This window comes from Ranitomeya variabilis, chromosome 5 (genome assembly GCF_051348905.1).
Source record: "Ranitomeya variabilis isolate aRanVar5 chromosome 5, aRanVar5.hap1, whole genome shotgun sequence".
Classification (NCBI taxonomy): Eukaryota; Metazoa; Chordata; class Amphibia; order Anura; family Dendrobatidae; genus Ranitomeya; species Ranitomeya variabilis.
Window position 1 is genome coordinate 85,094,597 of NC_135236.1, and position 16,533 is coordinate 85,111,129.

At 44.1% G+C, this 16,533-nt stretch overlaps 1 protein-coding gene across 3 annotated transcripts; it reads right to left on the minus strand.

Moving 5' to 3' along the window:
- Positions 1–157: 157 nt before the first annotated feature.
- Positions 158–10,958, minus strand: LOC143774990 (caspase-7-like). Of its 3 annotated transcripts, XM_077262805.1 has the most exons (6): positions 9,669–9,717; positions 5,809–5,943; positions 4,747–4,963; positions 2,079–2,251; positions 1,847–1,976; positions 317–1,631 (listed from the first exon to the last, which is right to left on the minus strand). In XM_077262805.1, exons 3-6 carry the CDS (start codon positions 4,952–4,954, stop codon positions 1,411–1,413), a joined length of 732 nt encoding a protein of 243 aa, XP_077118920.1. In that variant the 5' UTR covers positions 4,955–4,963; positions 5,809–5,943; positions 9,669–9,717; the 3' UTR covers positions 317–1,410. The 3 variants fall into 3 exon arrangements, with proteins under 3 accessions (XP_077118921.1, XP_077118920.1, XP_077118922.1); XM_077262806.1 differs by lacking the exon at positions 5,809–5,943 and having other exon boundaries at positions 158–1,631; positions 9,669–9,777; XM_077262807.1 differs by lacking the exons at positions 5,809–5,943; positions 9,669–9,717 and adding an exon at positions 9,913–10,958.
- Between the last annotated feature and the right edge of the window lie 5,575 nt (positions 10,959–16,533).

A 16,533-nucleotide genomic window follows, 5' to 3' on the forward strand; every position in this document is an offset into this window, starting at 1 on the left:
ATGAACTCCTTCAGTGCCATCAGACGCACCATAGCTCCCCATAGTGGCGGAGCCACAGTACTGCAACGACCAGGACTCTGGGGCGCTGCACAATCACATCCCATAACTACAAACTAAGTAACGAAAGGAGTCAGCACTTTCTAAAAGGTAAATAAAAGGACCAGATAGAAAAGCGGCTTCGATTGGATCAGCATCCAAATCACGTTTGGTGATTTTTTTTCCCCTGGACAGATATTATTATTATGACCAAACTGACAAGCAAATTCATTCCGTGAAGCAAATATGTATCCATTTTTTTTTATTTATTTTTTTTTTTAGCACCAATTAAGTAAAATGATGAAGCAGAACTAATTGATGGAACGAATAAACAGAATTAGTAATGGACATAGATGAGGGGACACCACTGCCAAGATCAAACTGAGCCTTTTGTTGCCAGGATGGAAAGTCTTGATGTTAATCCCCCCCCCTTCACCATGACCCTTGGACCAATTTTTCACCTCTTTCCAAGTTATGTAGTCAATTTTGAGAGGAGTGTTTTATAGTATCTTGTTGCCCAATATCTAAGCGAATAGGACCTAGGGCTGGGACCGCTCTCTCCAACAGTGGTTGGACTGGATTGTCATAAATGTGCTAATGCATTTTAATTCCAGCTTATAAAATGAAAAGTATGATATTTGGACCCTTTTTTGGCTACGAAAATAAATTTAATTACTTTTGCATAAATATTTATACAATAAATAAGCAGCTTATATTTTCTTTAAAAAAGAAAAATATTGTACATAGACGACAGATAAACATCCATCCAACATGCTCCATCCATTATACATTTTAGTAGTTTTATATTGTGGTTCTTATAAATCCTACTTGTCACTTGCCAGAAGTATGGATTTTTTTTTTTCTAATGTAAATGCCGCTGTTCTCCTGAATCTGGTGTGATTTTTCTTTTGGCCTTCTCCATTCCTGAGATATGGGTGTATCTTCCCTGCATATAAATCTAGCTTTGGCATCCAACTGAGTGTGGTCCTCAACTCTTCTCTGTTGGCATCTTCACAAGGACCTCACCTTCTTGGCTAACAAAACTAGATTTATATACAGGAAAGATGGGTCCATATCAGAAACAGAGGCATAAGACCAGAGAAATAATACATTCATAATTATTATGGCAAGGTACAGATCCTCGTTAAGATGTTGACCCTCCATACTGTTAGCCAGTTGGTCTTTGGGGTTTCATGGCTGTAGATGTAGGTAGTCTGGGGCAAAGATTTAGACCACTGCCATGTACGTGTAGCTACATGCTCAGGCCAAGGTACGGTTCAGTGGCTTGTAGACGTCCATACCTTGCATCAAGTATCATCCAATAACCCACTAGCCAAGTCTCTTCATTGTAAAGTCTCAAGTCAAGTTTTCCCTCTATCTCCGGAATGGATAGAGCTCTCTAGTAAGGTTTGTGATGTAGCACGGCATCTCTTTACAACCTCCATTCTTCCCATTACTTTCGAAATTGTAGGCTACTCTATAAGCCAGGCGGGTGAGTAGTTGAGTCAGTTCAAGATCCTTTTCACTCCCATTTAGCAAGTCATATAATGCCTTCAGGAAGAAAGAACCCAAGGGATTATTGAAAGCTGCGTATCCTGAAAGTAGAGGGATAAAACAAATGATTAAAAGAGACATCAAATGTTCAGTGCTACCAACTGTAACCTGATGAAAATTCTAATTCCCCTTTCCTACCAAAATTCAGCCCTACACTATGGACCTCTGCACCTTCTAGGATGGCCATATTCCAGATACTAATGATGCATTATGGGGCCACATTACAACTTTAAGTTCAATTATACTTTTAGTGTACCTTCACTGCTTGCAAACATGACCACAGTATCTCTGGGAAGGAAGTCAATGTGAGAGAAGGCACTTATGTGCACCGGAGCGCTGTCAGTCTGAAGCTCTGTGCCTTCATCTAGTTTGCTTCCTCTGCATGCCTGCAACCAAAATGAAAAAGAATCATACCATATACATAAGATATAGTACAGTACAGTCAATATTGCCCACCGACCAGTCTATCCCTGTGGGCCAATTATTACCTGTATGAAGAATAGCTTGGGTATTCCAGCCAGCGCTGGGCTATTGTGTGGAGAGATCAGGTCATAGAGGTCCCTCAGCAGAACAGGTTCCCCATAAAAGTCATATATGATGCCCTCTTCACCATGGCTGGAAAGAATGCTGATAAAGCAATCACCTTGTGGCTTCTTACTCTCTGCAGAAGAGATCGGAATTACTGGTAACGATGAAACATCCAACAGTAGTTACCCATTATGGACCTGCCAACAATCCAATAGTATGGGCTGTCAGGGACCTCCATGCATCGGATCTTACAAAAAAAAAATAATAATAATCTTTATTCCATGCTCATGTGTTCTCCTAGAGAGAAGAGGCAATAATGATGCATAGCAAACCATTACTTTTTCAGCCTTCGTAGTTATCAGTTGACGTTTGGCAAGATTGGGTTGTAATTGCTTCCCAGAACATTAGGCTTAGGCCGGCGTCACACTGGCGTATTGCATCCGATGAGAGAGCATCGGATGCGATATGCTAATGACACTCGGCTCCTGCTCGCGGCAGAGCAGGAGCCGAGTGTCCTGCGTCTGTGCTCCGATTCTCTCGCACAGGGAGGATCGGAGCACAGCTGCGGAGGAGGCGGAGAAATGAATTTCTCCATCTCCTCCATTGCTGGGGTCCGCTTATAACGCACATCACTCGGATGATATCCGAGTGATGTGCGCTGTCTCACTCGCACCCATAGGCTTATATGGGTGCGAGTGAGCCCAGAGTATTCCTCGGTCCGAGACAATCACAGCATGCTGCGATTGTCTCGGACCGAAGAAAACGGCCGACAAAAAGTCGGCTGCTGGGAGCTGCCCCATAGCCTAACATTGGTCCGAGTGCAATGCGATTTTTTATCGCATTGCACTCGGCCGTTTAAAACGCCAGCCTTAGGTGGAGGTGAGCAAGTCTGGCCAAATGCAAGTCGCCAGAATCACTCACATTCAGCTATGAAATTCAGTTTGCATGGAGTTTATTCAAAGCAAATTGCTGGTGAAAGCCATTTATCAAGCTCCGACATCTCTGCAGACCCCTGTGCATAATAAACAGAAAGGGTTAAGGCCCCGTCACACTTAGTGATGCTAAAGCGATCCCGACAACGATACGACCTGTCAGGGATCGTTGCTGCGTCGCTATGTGGTCGCTGGTGATGTCAAACAGTGAGATCTCCCCAACGACGCAGCAGCGATGCGGCGACCTGTATAACGAAACGACCACCAATCGGAGCAACGCAAATGCCGGTGTCGGCGTCGTCAACGAGGTCGTTGGTAAGGTGTCAAACACAGCGATGTGTGCTACCCAGCGGGACCTCAACGATCAAAAAAAGGTCCAGGCCATTCCGACACGACCAGCGATCTCACAGCAGGGGCCTGGTCGCTGCTACGTGTCAAACATAGCGAGATCGCTACTGAGGTCGCTGTTGCGTCACAAAACTTGTGACTCAGCAGCGATCTCGCTAGCGACCTCGCTTAGTGTGACGGGGGCTTTAATATAATAAATGTATGCCCACCTCACCCTCACCTGTTTCAGCACTGCAGCTCCACTGCGTCCTCCGCTGGCTCACTTGCTTCCTTCAGCTCCAGTCTTCTCTTAGATATTCAGTTATTGTCACTCTTTAGCACAGATTAGATTTTCTGCTGTAAAGTCCCTTGAGATCTCATCTGCGCCTAGGGTGCTGGAGTGAAGACACAAGAGAAGACCGGAGTGAAGAAGCAGCCATCAGGGAACCGGGAGGGGAGCTACAATGCAAATACAGGCAATTATAATTTTTTATTATTTATTTTATTTAATTAAAATGCCATACTGTCCCTAACAGTAATCAAGCAAGTCCGATCGTTTTGTGAAATTTGAAGGAAACTCCATTTGATCATCTCTACCCAAACTGGCGAATTAGTGCTCACTGTCTCCATTTAAATAAATCCATAATTGTTCTAATTATTAGGAAAAATAAGACTGATCTTTTATAATTAACTTTCATTACTGGCAAATATTCTACGAAAAACTAGCTTCCCTCCCCCTGGATGGGAATTCTAAAAATCTCTATAACTTGCCAACTTTTCATGGCAAGCATCAGGGAAAGGAAGCCATTCTGGCTTTTTCTATGCCCCTTTTCTGAAGTCACGCCTCTCCACACCCATGTCCTTCTCCACATGGAAAGAAGAAGTCTCACAGAAAAGTTGATTTAAAAGGAGTTTTTAGAAAGGCTCAGACCAGCCCGGTAAATTTGTATACTTTACCAGGAGCTCAGTAGGCCTCCCATCATTTCTAGAAGTTCTGAGATAGTCAACAAGTTTGCCTCAAAATCTAACTATTGCAGCTGGGAAACACTTAGTATTCCTCCTCTTAAAGAGGTCCTCTTCCTCTTTCATCCTAACTTCCTTTTTACCCCTGCCCCCTCTTCTGGCTTATTTCTGATCTAATCCCATACTGGATTTCTCTAAATAACCCAACCCAACAATCCATTAGGCAATGTGCAATACCCAATTTGCTCTGTGAATGCTAGAACACAGATTAGAGACATCTCTGATGTCAAAATTAGAGCTGTCAGTTTGGAGAAAAAGTCATTTAAGCTGCATTAATTGCATATATAGCGCCCCCTCTGGTGCCGTAGAGTACTTTTGTGAGAGCTCTCTAAACTGTCCTCATTACCTCTCTGGTAAATTTCTCTGATCTCGTTGCCACTGATGTCTGTATAAAGAGATACTGCAAATCCAAGACTGGAAAGTACTCTGTGAAGTCGTTTTATGTCATGCTTGACACTTTTCCGGGGCGGTAATGTTGTACCACTGCCCCCTGATCGTGGGTGAAACTCTGTAATGCCAATAATAACAGCGCGGGACTTGGAAGCATTCGACATGATGAACCACTAAGAAAAAAAAAAAAAGTGAGAAGAAAAGTCAGTATTATTAAGATTAAATTGAAAAAAAAATATATCATCTCACCCGACAAATGAGCGTTTTGATTATTCGTTGGGGAATTTTTGGCCTGTTTAGACAGGCTTATAATCTGGAAACAAGTATTCCTGCAAACACTTGTTCCCAATTATTGGCCTGTCCTTTGAATTAGCGTAGGTGTCCAAGAGCTATGCATTATCAGCAAAAAATATTTTCCTGCCCTGGCTGTGATAGCTGTCATCTAGGAATAGAATGTACCGTAATAATCTGAAGGACTAGGCCAAAACAGTAGGAGAAGGTAAAGGGGCATATACCGTATATACTAATGAAACGGAGCCAGAATCATGGCTTAAATAAATCCAAGCAAGACAAGAGGGCATGGCTTAGCAGGATGGGGCATATAAAACTAGCCAAATTACTTCACAGATTGGCAAAAAAAAAAAAAGTAGTTAACCATGAGATGATGTGTAGATAGACTAACCAGTGTAAGAGTGCCCAAATTTAATATTAAGCATGTACCACTGTGATAAATGTTGCTGTTCTAGACTATTCGGAGCTCATTGTAAGTCAGTTTTAGGAAATTTGCCCCACAGTTGGGTCCTACATGTAAATCAGACTATTACTAGACATATATTCTGGAGCTCCATCTAGTTGCTAAAGTTGAGATGAGGGTTACAAGGCATTTCCTTTTCTCTAGATGACCCAATATGTTTAGAATTATCTGTAAAACCCATTTTTATGGGCAGCTGTAATACTCCCTTTCACTTGTTAAAAGAAAATTTGAAGACTTGCTGCCAGTTTCCCACCTATGACTTGCCTGAAGTCTGACCCTTGAGGTCTGCTAACGTGGATCCTATGGCAATGTTGGATATTGGTGGGGCCTCAGTGCCCATTTTCAGTATGTGTTGTCACAGTTATGGACATAATTGGGAGTTATAGGAACCTAGAGAATCTACATTACAAAAATAAAGTATTAATGGTTGATTTTTTTTCTCTTCCATTAACATTTCATCAGTTATAGCAGAAACTCTGTTACACGGAGCTGCTGAGCAAGACTCATGTAAAATGTAGTCCTGAAATAGCCCAGAGCGGTGCTGGTCTGTCACTGATCATAACATCTCTGGAGGATGATCAAGAAAAATGTGGATTTCTGTAAATGACACTTTCAGGTCTCAGCCAGTAATGGAGACGGATATTAAACAGAACTTCATTCAACATAATGCAACTTGTCACCGAAATATTGTCTTGACAAGCGACATCGCTCATGGATGTGACGAAGAATGACAGCGGCAACTGAACTATTCTGTGGCGCCTCGGGCCGGTTGTGTCCTCCAGAGTAAAATACACCATAATACAAGGAACATTTGTAATTCATGCGCATTATAAGGATACAGACACTTAACACCCCCCATCCAATAATAATAAAAAAGTAGTAATCACAAAACTAATTTGCCCATTTCTGTCAGGATTTGAAAAACTAAATTCAGCACTTTTTTTTTGTATTATTTTGTAAAGCCAGTAGGATGGTTGTTACTTTTCCCAAGGCGTATGGCACCTTCCTTGCCTAGACAATTCAAGGGTGTACCATCGAGGGCGTCCATTTTGCAGCAGGTTTCCTGGAGAGTGTGGGTTAAGTCTAAGGTGGTCTCTTTCCCCATTATTATTACCCTTGGGTACCGTAATGCTAGTGAAGGATGTGTGTGGGGGGCAATATTGCCGGGGTCATAGAAAACCGGCGAAATGTGCTTTTAAATTAGAACTTGGTAACTCAAAACAAGGTCCAGTACAGGAGCACAATGTGAGAACTTAGATTAATATTATAGGGCGACGCCGATGTGCTTTGAACACAGTTCACGGTTATATGGGTAAGGCCACGTTCACACGGTCAGTATTTTACCTCAGTATTTGCAAGCCAAAACCAGAAGTGGGTGATAAATACAGAAGTGGTGCATATGGTTCTATTATACTTTTCTTCTGATTATTTCTCTCCAGGTTTTGTCTTCCAAATATTGAGGTAAAATCGTGACCGAATACTTGACGTGTGCACGTGGCTTAAAGGTTTTGCTTTTGCAGCAAGTCTGGCCAGATATAGAATATCTCCCTAATCTGGTCCAACTTTAGGCCAGGCTCAGACAAGCATATCTAATATATAATTGCCTAGAATACTACTTCCTGCAATTTGTGCCAACTTCCGTGGCTTTGTCCGGAGCTAATGTCCGGAGCTAAGTGACGTCACCAGTGTCCTACACCCAGGCAGAGCACAGTGGCCCCAGGCAGAGCACAGGGGCCCCAGGCAGCATATGGGGCCCCAGGCAGAGCACAGGGGCCCCAGGCAGCATATGGGGCCCCAGGCAGAGCACAGTGGCCCCAGGCAGCATATGGGGCCCCAGGCAGAGCACAGTGGCCCCAGGCAGAGCACAGGGGCCCCAGGCAGCATATGGGGCCCCAGGCAGAGCACAGTGGTCCCAGGCAGAGCACAGGGGCCACAGGCAGAGCACAGGGGCCACAAACAGCATATGGGGCCCCAGGCAGAGCACAGGGGCCCCAGGCAGCATATGGGGCCCCAGGCAGAGCACAGGGGCCCAGGCAGAGCATGGGGCCCCAGGCAGAGCACAGTGGCCCCAGGCAGAGCACAGGGGCCACAGGCAGAGCACAGGGGCCACAGGCAGCATATGGGGCCCCAGGCAGAGCACAGGGGCCCCAGGCAGAGCACACACCAAATCGGAGGCCGAGGGTCCCCGCCCACCAAATCGGAGGCCGAGGGTCCCCGCCCACCAAATCGGAGGCCGAGGGTCCCCGCCCACCAAATCGGAGGCCGAGGGTCCCCGCCCACCAAATCGGAGGATAAGGGGCCCCGCCAACCAAATCGGAGGCCGAGGGGCCCCGCCAACCAAATCGGAGGCCGAGGAGCCCCGCCCAACAAATCGAAGGCCGAGCGGCCCCGCCCACCAAAGCGGAGGCAGAGGGACCCCACCCACCAAATCGGAGGCCGAGGGTCCCCGCCCACCAAATTATTCTTACATTTGAATAAATAAAGTATATATGGATTCTAGACTCCCGATTCTTTAGAATCGGGCTGCCATCTAGTTTTATATATATATATATGTGTGTTTTGCGTTTTTCTCTCCACAGACTGTGAAAAGGGGCAGCATATGTTAGTCTTATCAGATGCACCACTCAAGCCATCTGTATTTCATCTATTTTTTTTTTTCCTGGATCCAGTGCAACTATTAGCATACGGTAATTTTTTTTTTTTTTACTAGACCAAATACTTTAATTGTTGATGCTGCATCATTTCTCAAGCTGAGTTTTCGCTGAAGACTGTCCTAAAAGTCAATTGCGGCACCTTTTGCCATCGGCTTTTTTCTTTTTAATTCTATATATAAATAAACTAGTGACCGGCAAAACGAATGTCTGATCACTTTTTTTTTTAGCCGTTTCACAGCTTTCGAAACTTGAAGCTGCTATAAGAAGTTACAAAAGACAGAACATGTGCACAATTAGGGTATGGGTATGACTCCACGGTACGGATGGGCGGCGATATCGCCGCAGCGGCGAAGCCGCTCGGCGCTAAGCTCCGCCCCCTTAATAGGACGCGATCATGCCGGATGGGTTAACTCTTCACATCCGGGATGATCGCTCTGTCCCATAGGGCCCTGTGATATGCCTTGCGGGGACGCTGCGTCCCCGCAAGGTGTACGGACATGCTGCGATCTGAAAAGACGCGCAGCATGTCCGGAGTCGCAGGGCCGCCGCGTGCGGGTTTCCACGCATAGTGGAGACGGGATTTCATAAAATCCCCTCCACTATGCTGGAACATCTGGACGCTGCTTTTTTGACGCTGCAGCTCTGCGCAGCGTCAAAAAAGCAGCGTTTCCTGACCGTGGAAACATACCCTATGTGTCCACGTTCAGTTTTGCTTCAGGCTTTGGTCAGGATTTTATGCAGGTAAAATCCTGACCAAAACTGCACCTGAGGTCACTGGCAAGTCACCTGCGGTGTGCCTGCGTGTTTTGCTCATTGTAGCAACATGCTGCGTTTTGGAAAAACGCACCGTATGTGCGTTTTCGCGGCAAAAACGCATGCTTTTTTTAACGCATAGTGGAGTCGGGATTTCATTAAATCCCCTCCACTATGCTGTAACATCTGGACGCTGCGTTTTTGACGCTGCGGCTCAGCGCTGCGTCAAAAACGCAGCGTTTTCTGAACGTGGACACATACCCCTATGATATTGCTGTGAGTTTTTTAGCTTTAAGCTTTTTTTCCCCCACAGGCGGAATAGGGATCATGTACACATACCTCAACCAAAGTTTTGAACAAAATGAACCCCTGAAACCTGATCGTAAAATAACTTGTAGTGGAGATGTTACTATATAAAACTTTCCATAGATCAGAAATCGGCAATATTTGGCACAACGCCCAGCACGCCCTGCATACACATTACATAATGACCACATGAATAATTTTTTTCCTAGCAGTAATCTGTCAGACATGCATTCTAAACAGGAATAGCATGATCACCTACACAACACAATAGAGGATCCATAAAAGTAAAAATATGGTCAGCTCCTCGCCACATTCAAAAATGCTATAGAGAACATTGATGCATAAAATAGCCTAATACACCATTATAGAAAAATACAAGCGTTCCCAGGGAAGACTTCTAGAAAAGGTTACCTGCAGCCTGCACTCCTCCAATACTGTGGCTTCAGTACAGCCGTACTATGACTTATGTAAGGAGTGTCAGGCTGGGCGGGTTGTACAGCCAGGTGTCACTCCTCCTGTCAGTTCTCTGCCCCAATTATATCTTTTATGGGTTGATAGCCATTACCCTGTGATCCCTCATGATTTTCTAGCATAAATAATATATTTATGCCTTCATTTACTTGTACCCTGAAAACTCCCTAAACGGCAGACTCACCTGTCCTTTCAGGTTAACGCTGGTGAAACGTTGCAGTCACAGCGTGTCGGTGAAAGGCTATTTTCTTCAGAGGCAAAACAGCAGTATGGTCGCAGTGTGTGAAAACACGTCATGTAAATCCCCAATACTCATTAGGCCCCATTTAGATATCAGTTTTTCAGGTGCGTATTCTATTCGGGTTTTAACGTCCGCAGTCTACTACGTCTCAGTGTCCGCGTCCAGTAGGCAAATATGCCCAAAAATGATGCATGGCAGAGGACACGTTCGCTTTGTCGACACTATTATAGTCTATGCCCCAGTTGCCACATACGTCCGAATCCCATATGCATTTTAAAGCGTCACTGCAGAATTGAACGTGGACCGCCCAGATGGCTATTTTCTGTGGGAGGTCAGGAGGTAATTAAGCATATGAGAAAATTACTGATGAACCACTGATGATAGAAACTTTATACACTGACCAAACGATGATGAAATTCTGTACTTTTTGCATGTGAGGAAAATCACTGAAGTTTAGTCTAAAATTGATTAAACTGAAAATTTTTACTAAAAGGATCAGTCACTTTTTGAAAATTATTTTGCTGTCGTCGTCAGACTTGTTTTTTTCAAAAAGTTATTAATCAGCCAATGATCTCAGGAAAACCACTTCATCTTTCACCCCTTTAAAAGTTATTAGCTAAAATTTGTATTGCCAGTAACATTTTGTCATTTTGTACAATAATTTTAGAATATTGAGGCAAAAAAATCTTGCATTGTGTGAACATGACCTTTAAGGGGCAATGTGATTTCAGCAAGGTTCATGTCTGGAGGTAATACAGGTACATCCTGTGTCTGCCTGTTCTTCATAGCACGGCTATGAGGATGTTGTAGTTCTCATAGCCCTGTGACATCCGCTTTTCCTGAATTTGCATGCCTCTGCACAACCTCCAGTAGCTGCCTGTCAGCCACAAAGATAAATATGGCCTGGAGCAAGTTTTCTGAGAATTTCTTGCCAGGAAGTTCCATTCATGTGACTTTATGACATTATTAGGTATTTCCTGGTTTCCTCCGGCCTTATATTTGCTCTCAGCTGACACACATCCGATAGGCCCAGTATAGTGATTGTCAGGGAGGGATTACAGATAACACCAGTCATACCTCTCACCAATATGTCCCAGTAATAATGAAACAAGGAAATTCCACACCACTGAATTCATAGAAATAATGGCATCCCTTCTGAGATAAATATTTACTATGACCCAAACCCTTCTTGCCAACACGAAAAAGGGGGAGTATGGCTATATATTGGCCAATTTTCCCAAACTGTCCAGGAGGGTACGGGAGAGAAGGCAAATCACCCGAGTGACACGGTTAAGGCCGGCGTCACACTGGCGAGTTTTACGGACATATGAGCGCAGAAAATACACCCGTAAAATACGCATAACACACGGCCCAATGATTCTTTATGGGGCTGCTCCTATCTGCCGTATATTACGCATCCGTATTATACGGTCGTGTACGGCCGTACAAAATCGCAGCCTGCTGCATTTGTCACCGTATTGCGCTAAAAAATCGCCAATGAAAGTCTATGGGGGCGAGAAAAATACGGATTACACACGGACCAGCAGTGTGACTTGCGAGAAATACGCAGCAGTGTTCTATAAAAAAGCCGGTAATTCAATTGCCGGCTTTTCATTTCTCCTTCCCAAACCCGACATGATATGAGACATGGTTTACATACAGTAAACCATCTCATATCCCTTTTTTTTGCATATTCCACACTACTAATGTTAGTAGTGTATATGTGCAAAATTTGGGCACTGTAGCTTGTAAAAGAAAGGGTTAAATGGCGGAAAAAATTGGCGTGGGCTCCCGCGCAATTTTCTCCGCCAGTGGTAAAGCCAGTGACTGAGGGTGGATATTAATAGCCTAGAGAGGGTCCATGGTTATTGCCCCCCCCCCCCCCCGGCTAAAAGCATCTGCCCCCAGCCACCCCAGAAAAGGCACATTTGGAAGATGCGCCTATTCTGGCACTTGGCCACTCTCTTCCCATTCCCATGTAGCGGTGGGATATGGGGTAATGAAGGGTTAATGTCACCTTGCTATTGTAAGGTGACATTAAGCCAGATTAATAATGGAGAGGCGTCAATTATGACACCTATCCATTATTAATCCAATAGTACTAAATGTTTAATAAAACACACACACATTATTTCAAAGTATTTTAATGAAATAAAGACACAGGGTGTTGTAATATTTTATTAGACTCTTAATCCACCTGAAGACCATCGTCCTGAAACAAAGTTAAAAAAACAAACAAAAATATTCCATACCTTCCGTCGTTATGTCCCACGATGTAAATCCATCTGAAGGGGTTAAATCATTTTACAGCCAGGAGCTGCGCTAATGCAGTCGCTCCTGCCTGTAAAACCCCGGGTACTGAATGGAAAGCAGAGTGACCTGTAGTTACCTTGAGTTGCGGTGATGCGCCCTCTGCTGGATGTCCTCATGAACTGGAGCCTTGGAAAAGTTCCCACGCTCGAGTTCATATGAGGACATCCAGCAGAGGGCGCCTCACCGCGACTCAAGGTAACTACAGGTCACCCTGCTTCCCATTCATTCCTCGGGTTTTTACAGACAGAAGCGGCTGCATTAACAGGCTTCTGCTTGTAAAATTAGTTAACCCTTTCAGATGGATTTACAACGTGGGACAGAACGACGGACGGTATGGAATATTGTTGTTTGTTTTTTTGAAACTTTGTTTCAGGTGACAAGGGTCTTCAGGTGGATTAAGAGTCTAATAAAATATTACAACAACATGTGTCTTTATTTCATTAAAATACTTTGAAATAATGTGTGTGTGTTTTATTAACTATTTCGAACAATTGGATTAATAATGGATAGGTGTCATAATTGACGCCTCTCCATTATTAACCTGGCTTAATGTCACCTTATAATAGCAAGGTGACATTAACCCTTCATTACCCCATATCCCACCGCTACACGGGAGTGGGAAGAGAGTGGCCAAGTGCCAGAATAGGCGTATCTTCCAGATGTGCCTTTTCTGGGGTGGCTGGGGGCAGATGTTTGTAGCCAGGGGGACCAATAACCATGGACCCTCTCTAGGCTATTAATATCTGCCCTCAGTCACTGGCTTTACCGCTCTGGCGGAGAAAATTGCGCGGGAGCCCACGCCATTTTTTTCCGCCATTTAACCCTTTATTTTAGCAGCTACAGCGCCCAAATTTTGCACATACACACTACTAACAGTAGTGTGGAATATGCAAAAAAAAAAAGGGATATGAGATGGTTTACTGTATGTAAACCATGTCTCATATCATGTCGGGTTTGGGAAGGAGAAATGAAAAGCCGGCAATTGAATTACTGTCTTTTCACATATATCGTGCTGAATTAAATATAAATACAGAATATATATATATGTGTCTCAATGACATATATATATATATATATATATATATATATATATATATATATACTGTATATATGTTTTAACGAACATTTGAGCATATAAATCCATTAGATGTCGGTTTTGCAAGCCTGCGAGAAAATATCGCAGTACGGATGCCATACGGATTACATACGGAGGATGCCATGCGCAAAATACGCTGACACACCCTGCCTAGGGATGACATACGGATCACTATTTTGGGGACTTTTCTGCGTATTACGGCCGTAAAAAATGGACCGTATTTACATACGCTGAGTGTGACGCCGGCCTAAGAGAGATACACTACATGGAGAAAAGTCCAATCACCACAGGTGTATAACATCTGGTCCCCTGGTGTATAACATCCGGCTTCTTGGTGTATAACATCCAGCTCCTCGCCCTACGTGTATAACATTTGACTCCTCACCCCCCGGTATATAAAATCTGGCCCATTGCCCCCCGGTGTATATTATCCATCAGGTAGTCTCCCGGTGTATAACATCTGGCTCCTAACCCCCTGGTGTATAACATCCGTACCCCAGATGTATAACATCCAGCCCTTCGTCCCCCATCCTGGTGTATACCATCCAGCCCCTTGCTCCCGGTGTATAACATCCAGCCCATCTTCCCCCCCAGTGTAAAAAATCTGTTCCCTCCCCCAGTGTATAATATCTGGCTCCTTGCCCCCGGTGTAGAACATCCAGCCCCTCGCCCCCAGCGTATAAAATCCGGCCCCTTATCCCCCAGTGTATAAAATCCAGCCCCTCGCCTCTGGGGTATAACATCTGGCTCCTTGCCCCGATGCATAACATCTGGTCCCTTACTCCCATTGTATAATATCCGGCCCCTAACCCCCTGGTATATAGCATCCGGCCAACTGGCGGACACAGACAGAAAAGGGGCGCTATGCAAGAACAGTATATGGATCCTTTGCAGCTCAAGAGCTTCAAAAATGCAAAACTGCACCTGCTATAAAGGTGGAAATGGGCCCCCTTACCTCTTGGGCCCCTGTGCGCCTTGGTTGCACCAATGATATGTCCGCCCCCGTGAAATAGAAGAAACCGCAGTATCTCAGCCAATCCAAACCTCCTCTGGAATTAACCCTACCTGACATGGACATGTTCCATTTTAGAGCTTACATTTTTCCTTCCCTTCCTCCAAGAGCCATAACTTCTTTTTTTGCCACATAGCTGTATAATAGCTGTATATTTTTTTGGGCGGTACAAGTTTTTCTTTTGAACGACACCATTCATTTTTTCATATGATGTAATAGAAAGTGGAAAAAAAATTCCGACTGGGTTGCAAAAAAACGCAATTGGGCAATTTTTTTTTTTTTTTTTTGTTTCTACAGCGTTCATTATACGGTAAAACTTCCCTGGCAGTATTATTACACAAATATCAAACATGTATTGTTTGTTTTTATTTAAGTGACAAAAATAAAATCAGGAAAAAAATGAGCTTGCGTCGCCATTTTCCAAGACCTGTAACGTTTTCAATTTTCGGTCAGTGGTGCTTTAAGATGGCTTGTTTTTTTGCTCTCTGAGTTGAAATTGTTATTGCTAGATACGATGTTTTGATCACCTCTTTTTGTAGGTGTTGCTGTGGGCAAAAAAACCCCAAAAATGTCGGCGTTTTTATTTCTTGCTCATTACACTTTTTACAGATTTGGTTAATTAATGTTGTATTTTGATAGATCTGAAATTTACTGACATAGAGATACCAAATATGTGTGTTATTTTTTATTTCCTTACTGTTAATGGGAAAAGGGGGGTGAGTCAAACTTTTAGATTCCTTTTTTTTTTCATAATTTTAAACACTTTTTTTTTTTAACTTTATTTTGTAGTCCCCTTACGGCATTGCTATCAAACTCAAATACACAGATTTACCAAAATTAAAAGCTTGGACAAAGTCACCAGTCATCCCTGATATTTATTAAAATAAATGTCTACAATTTAGGCCTCTTTCACACGTCAGTGTCTCCGGTATGTGTACTGACAGTTTTCTCACGTACCGGAGACACTGACACACGTAGACCCATTCAAATGAATGGGTCTATGCAAATGTCTCCGTGTTTTCACGGACCGTCCGTCCGTGTTGAAAATACAAGTACAATGCAGTGCAAGTACAGCAATACGTCCCGCACACGTGCACACGGAGAACAGTGTGAACTCTCCTCCGTGTGCACGTACGGCAGTAGGAGAGACAGCGCTACAGTAAGCGCTGTCCCCCCTGCGTGTGGTGCTGAAGGTGGCATTCATCTCTTCTCCCCTGCAGGAGAGAAGAGATGAAAGATCAAGTTTTTGTTCTTTTTTGTTAAAAATAAAGTCTCCTGGTGACCTCCCGCCTCCGATCCCCAGTGCGCCGTCCGGCCGCTTGCAGAGAAATACTCACCCAGCTCCCGCAATGTCTCCTCTCAGCGCCGCAGCCTGTCCTGTGTGAGCGGTCACGTGGTACCGCTCATTACAGTGATGAATATGTGCATTCATTCAGTTATGGGGTCTATGTTCTCATGAGACCCCCCCTTGTATTCTCTCAAGGGGAGGGCTTCTATGAGGTAGGAGTGGTCAGGACTGTTCACCGCTGCGACCCCCATACATCATAATGGCCTCACATAGTGCTCCATATAGTATAACAGACCACACATAGTTCTCCATATAGTATAATGGCCCCTCATAGTGCTTTTTACAGCATAATCCCCCAGATAGTTCTCCATGAAATATAATGGGTTCTGCATAGTGCTCCATACAGTATAATGGCCCCACATAGGACTCCATACAGTATAATGGGCCCACATTGTCCTCCATACAGTATAGCATGGCCCTGCATTGCCTTACCTATAGTATAATGCACCCCAGATAGTGCTCCATACAATATAATGGTTCCACACAGTGCTAAACACTGTATAATGGATCCACGTAGTGCTCTGCACAGTATAATCACCCTACATATGGATGCATACAGTATAATGGGCTTCACATAGTCCTCCAAACAGTATAAAGGGGCCCTGCATTGCCTTCCCTACAGTATAATGTGCCCCACATAGTCCTCAAAAACAGTATAATGGGCTCCACATAGTACTCTATACAGTATAATGGTGCCCTGCATTACCTTCCATTCAGTATATTGTACCTCACATAGGGCACCATACAGTTTAATGGCCCCATATAGTGCTACATTCAGTATAATGGCCCCACATA

Coding starts and splice junctions, on each gene's coding strand:
- LOC143774990 (XM_077262806.1), bottom strand. CDS start 4,954: ATGTCGAATGCTTCCAAGTCCCGCGCTGTTATTATTGGCATTACAGAG. Junction 2,252..4,746: donor CAGAGAAATTTACCAGAGAG/GTAATGAGGACA, acceptor TCTCTTCTGCAG/AGAGTAAGAAGCCACAAGGT. Junction 1,977..2,078: donor CCAAGCTATTCTTCATACAG/GTAATAATTGGC, acceptor TTTTGGTTGCAG/GCATGCAGAGGAAGCAAACT.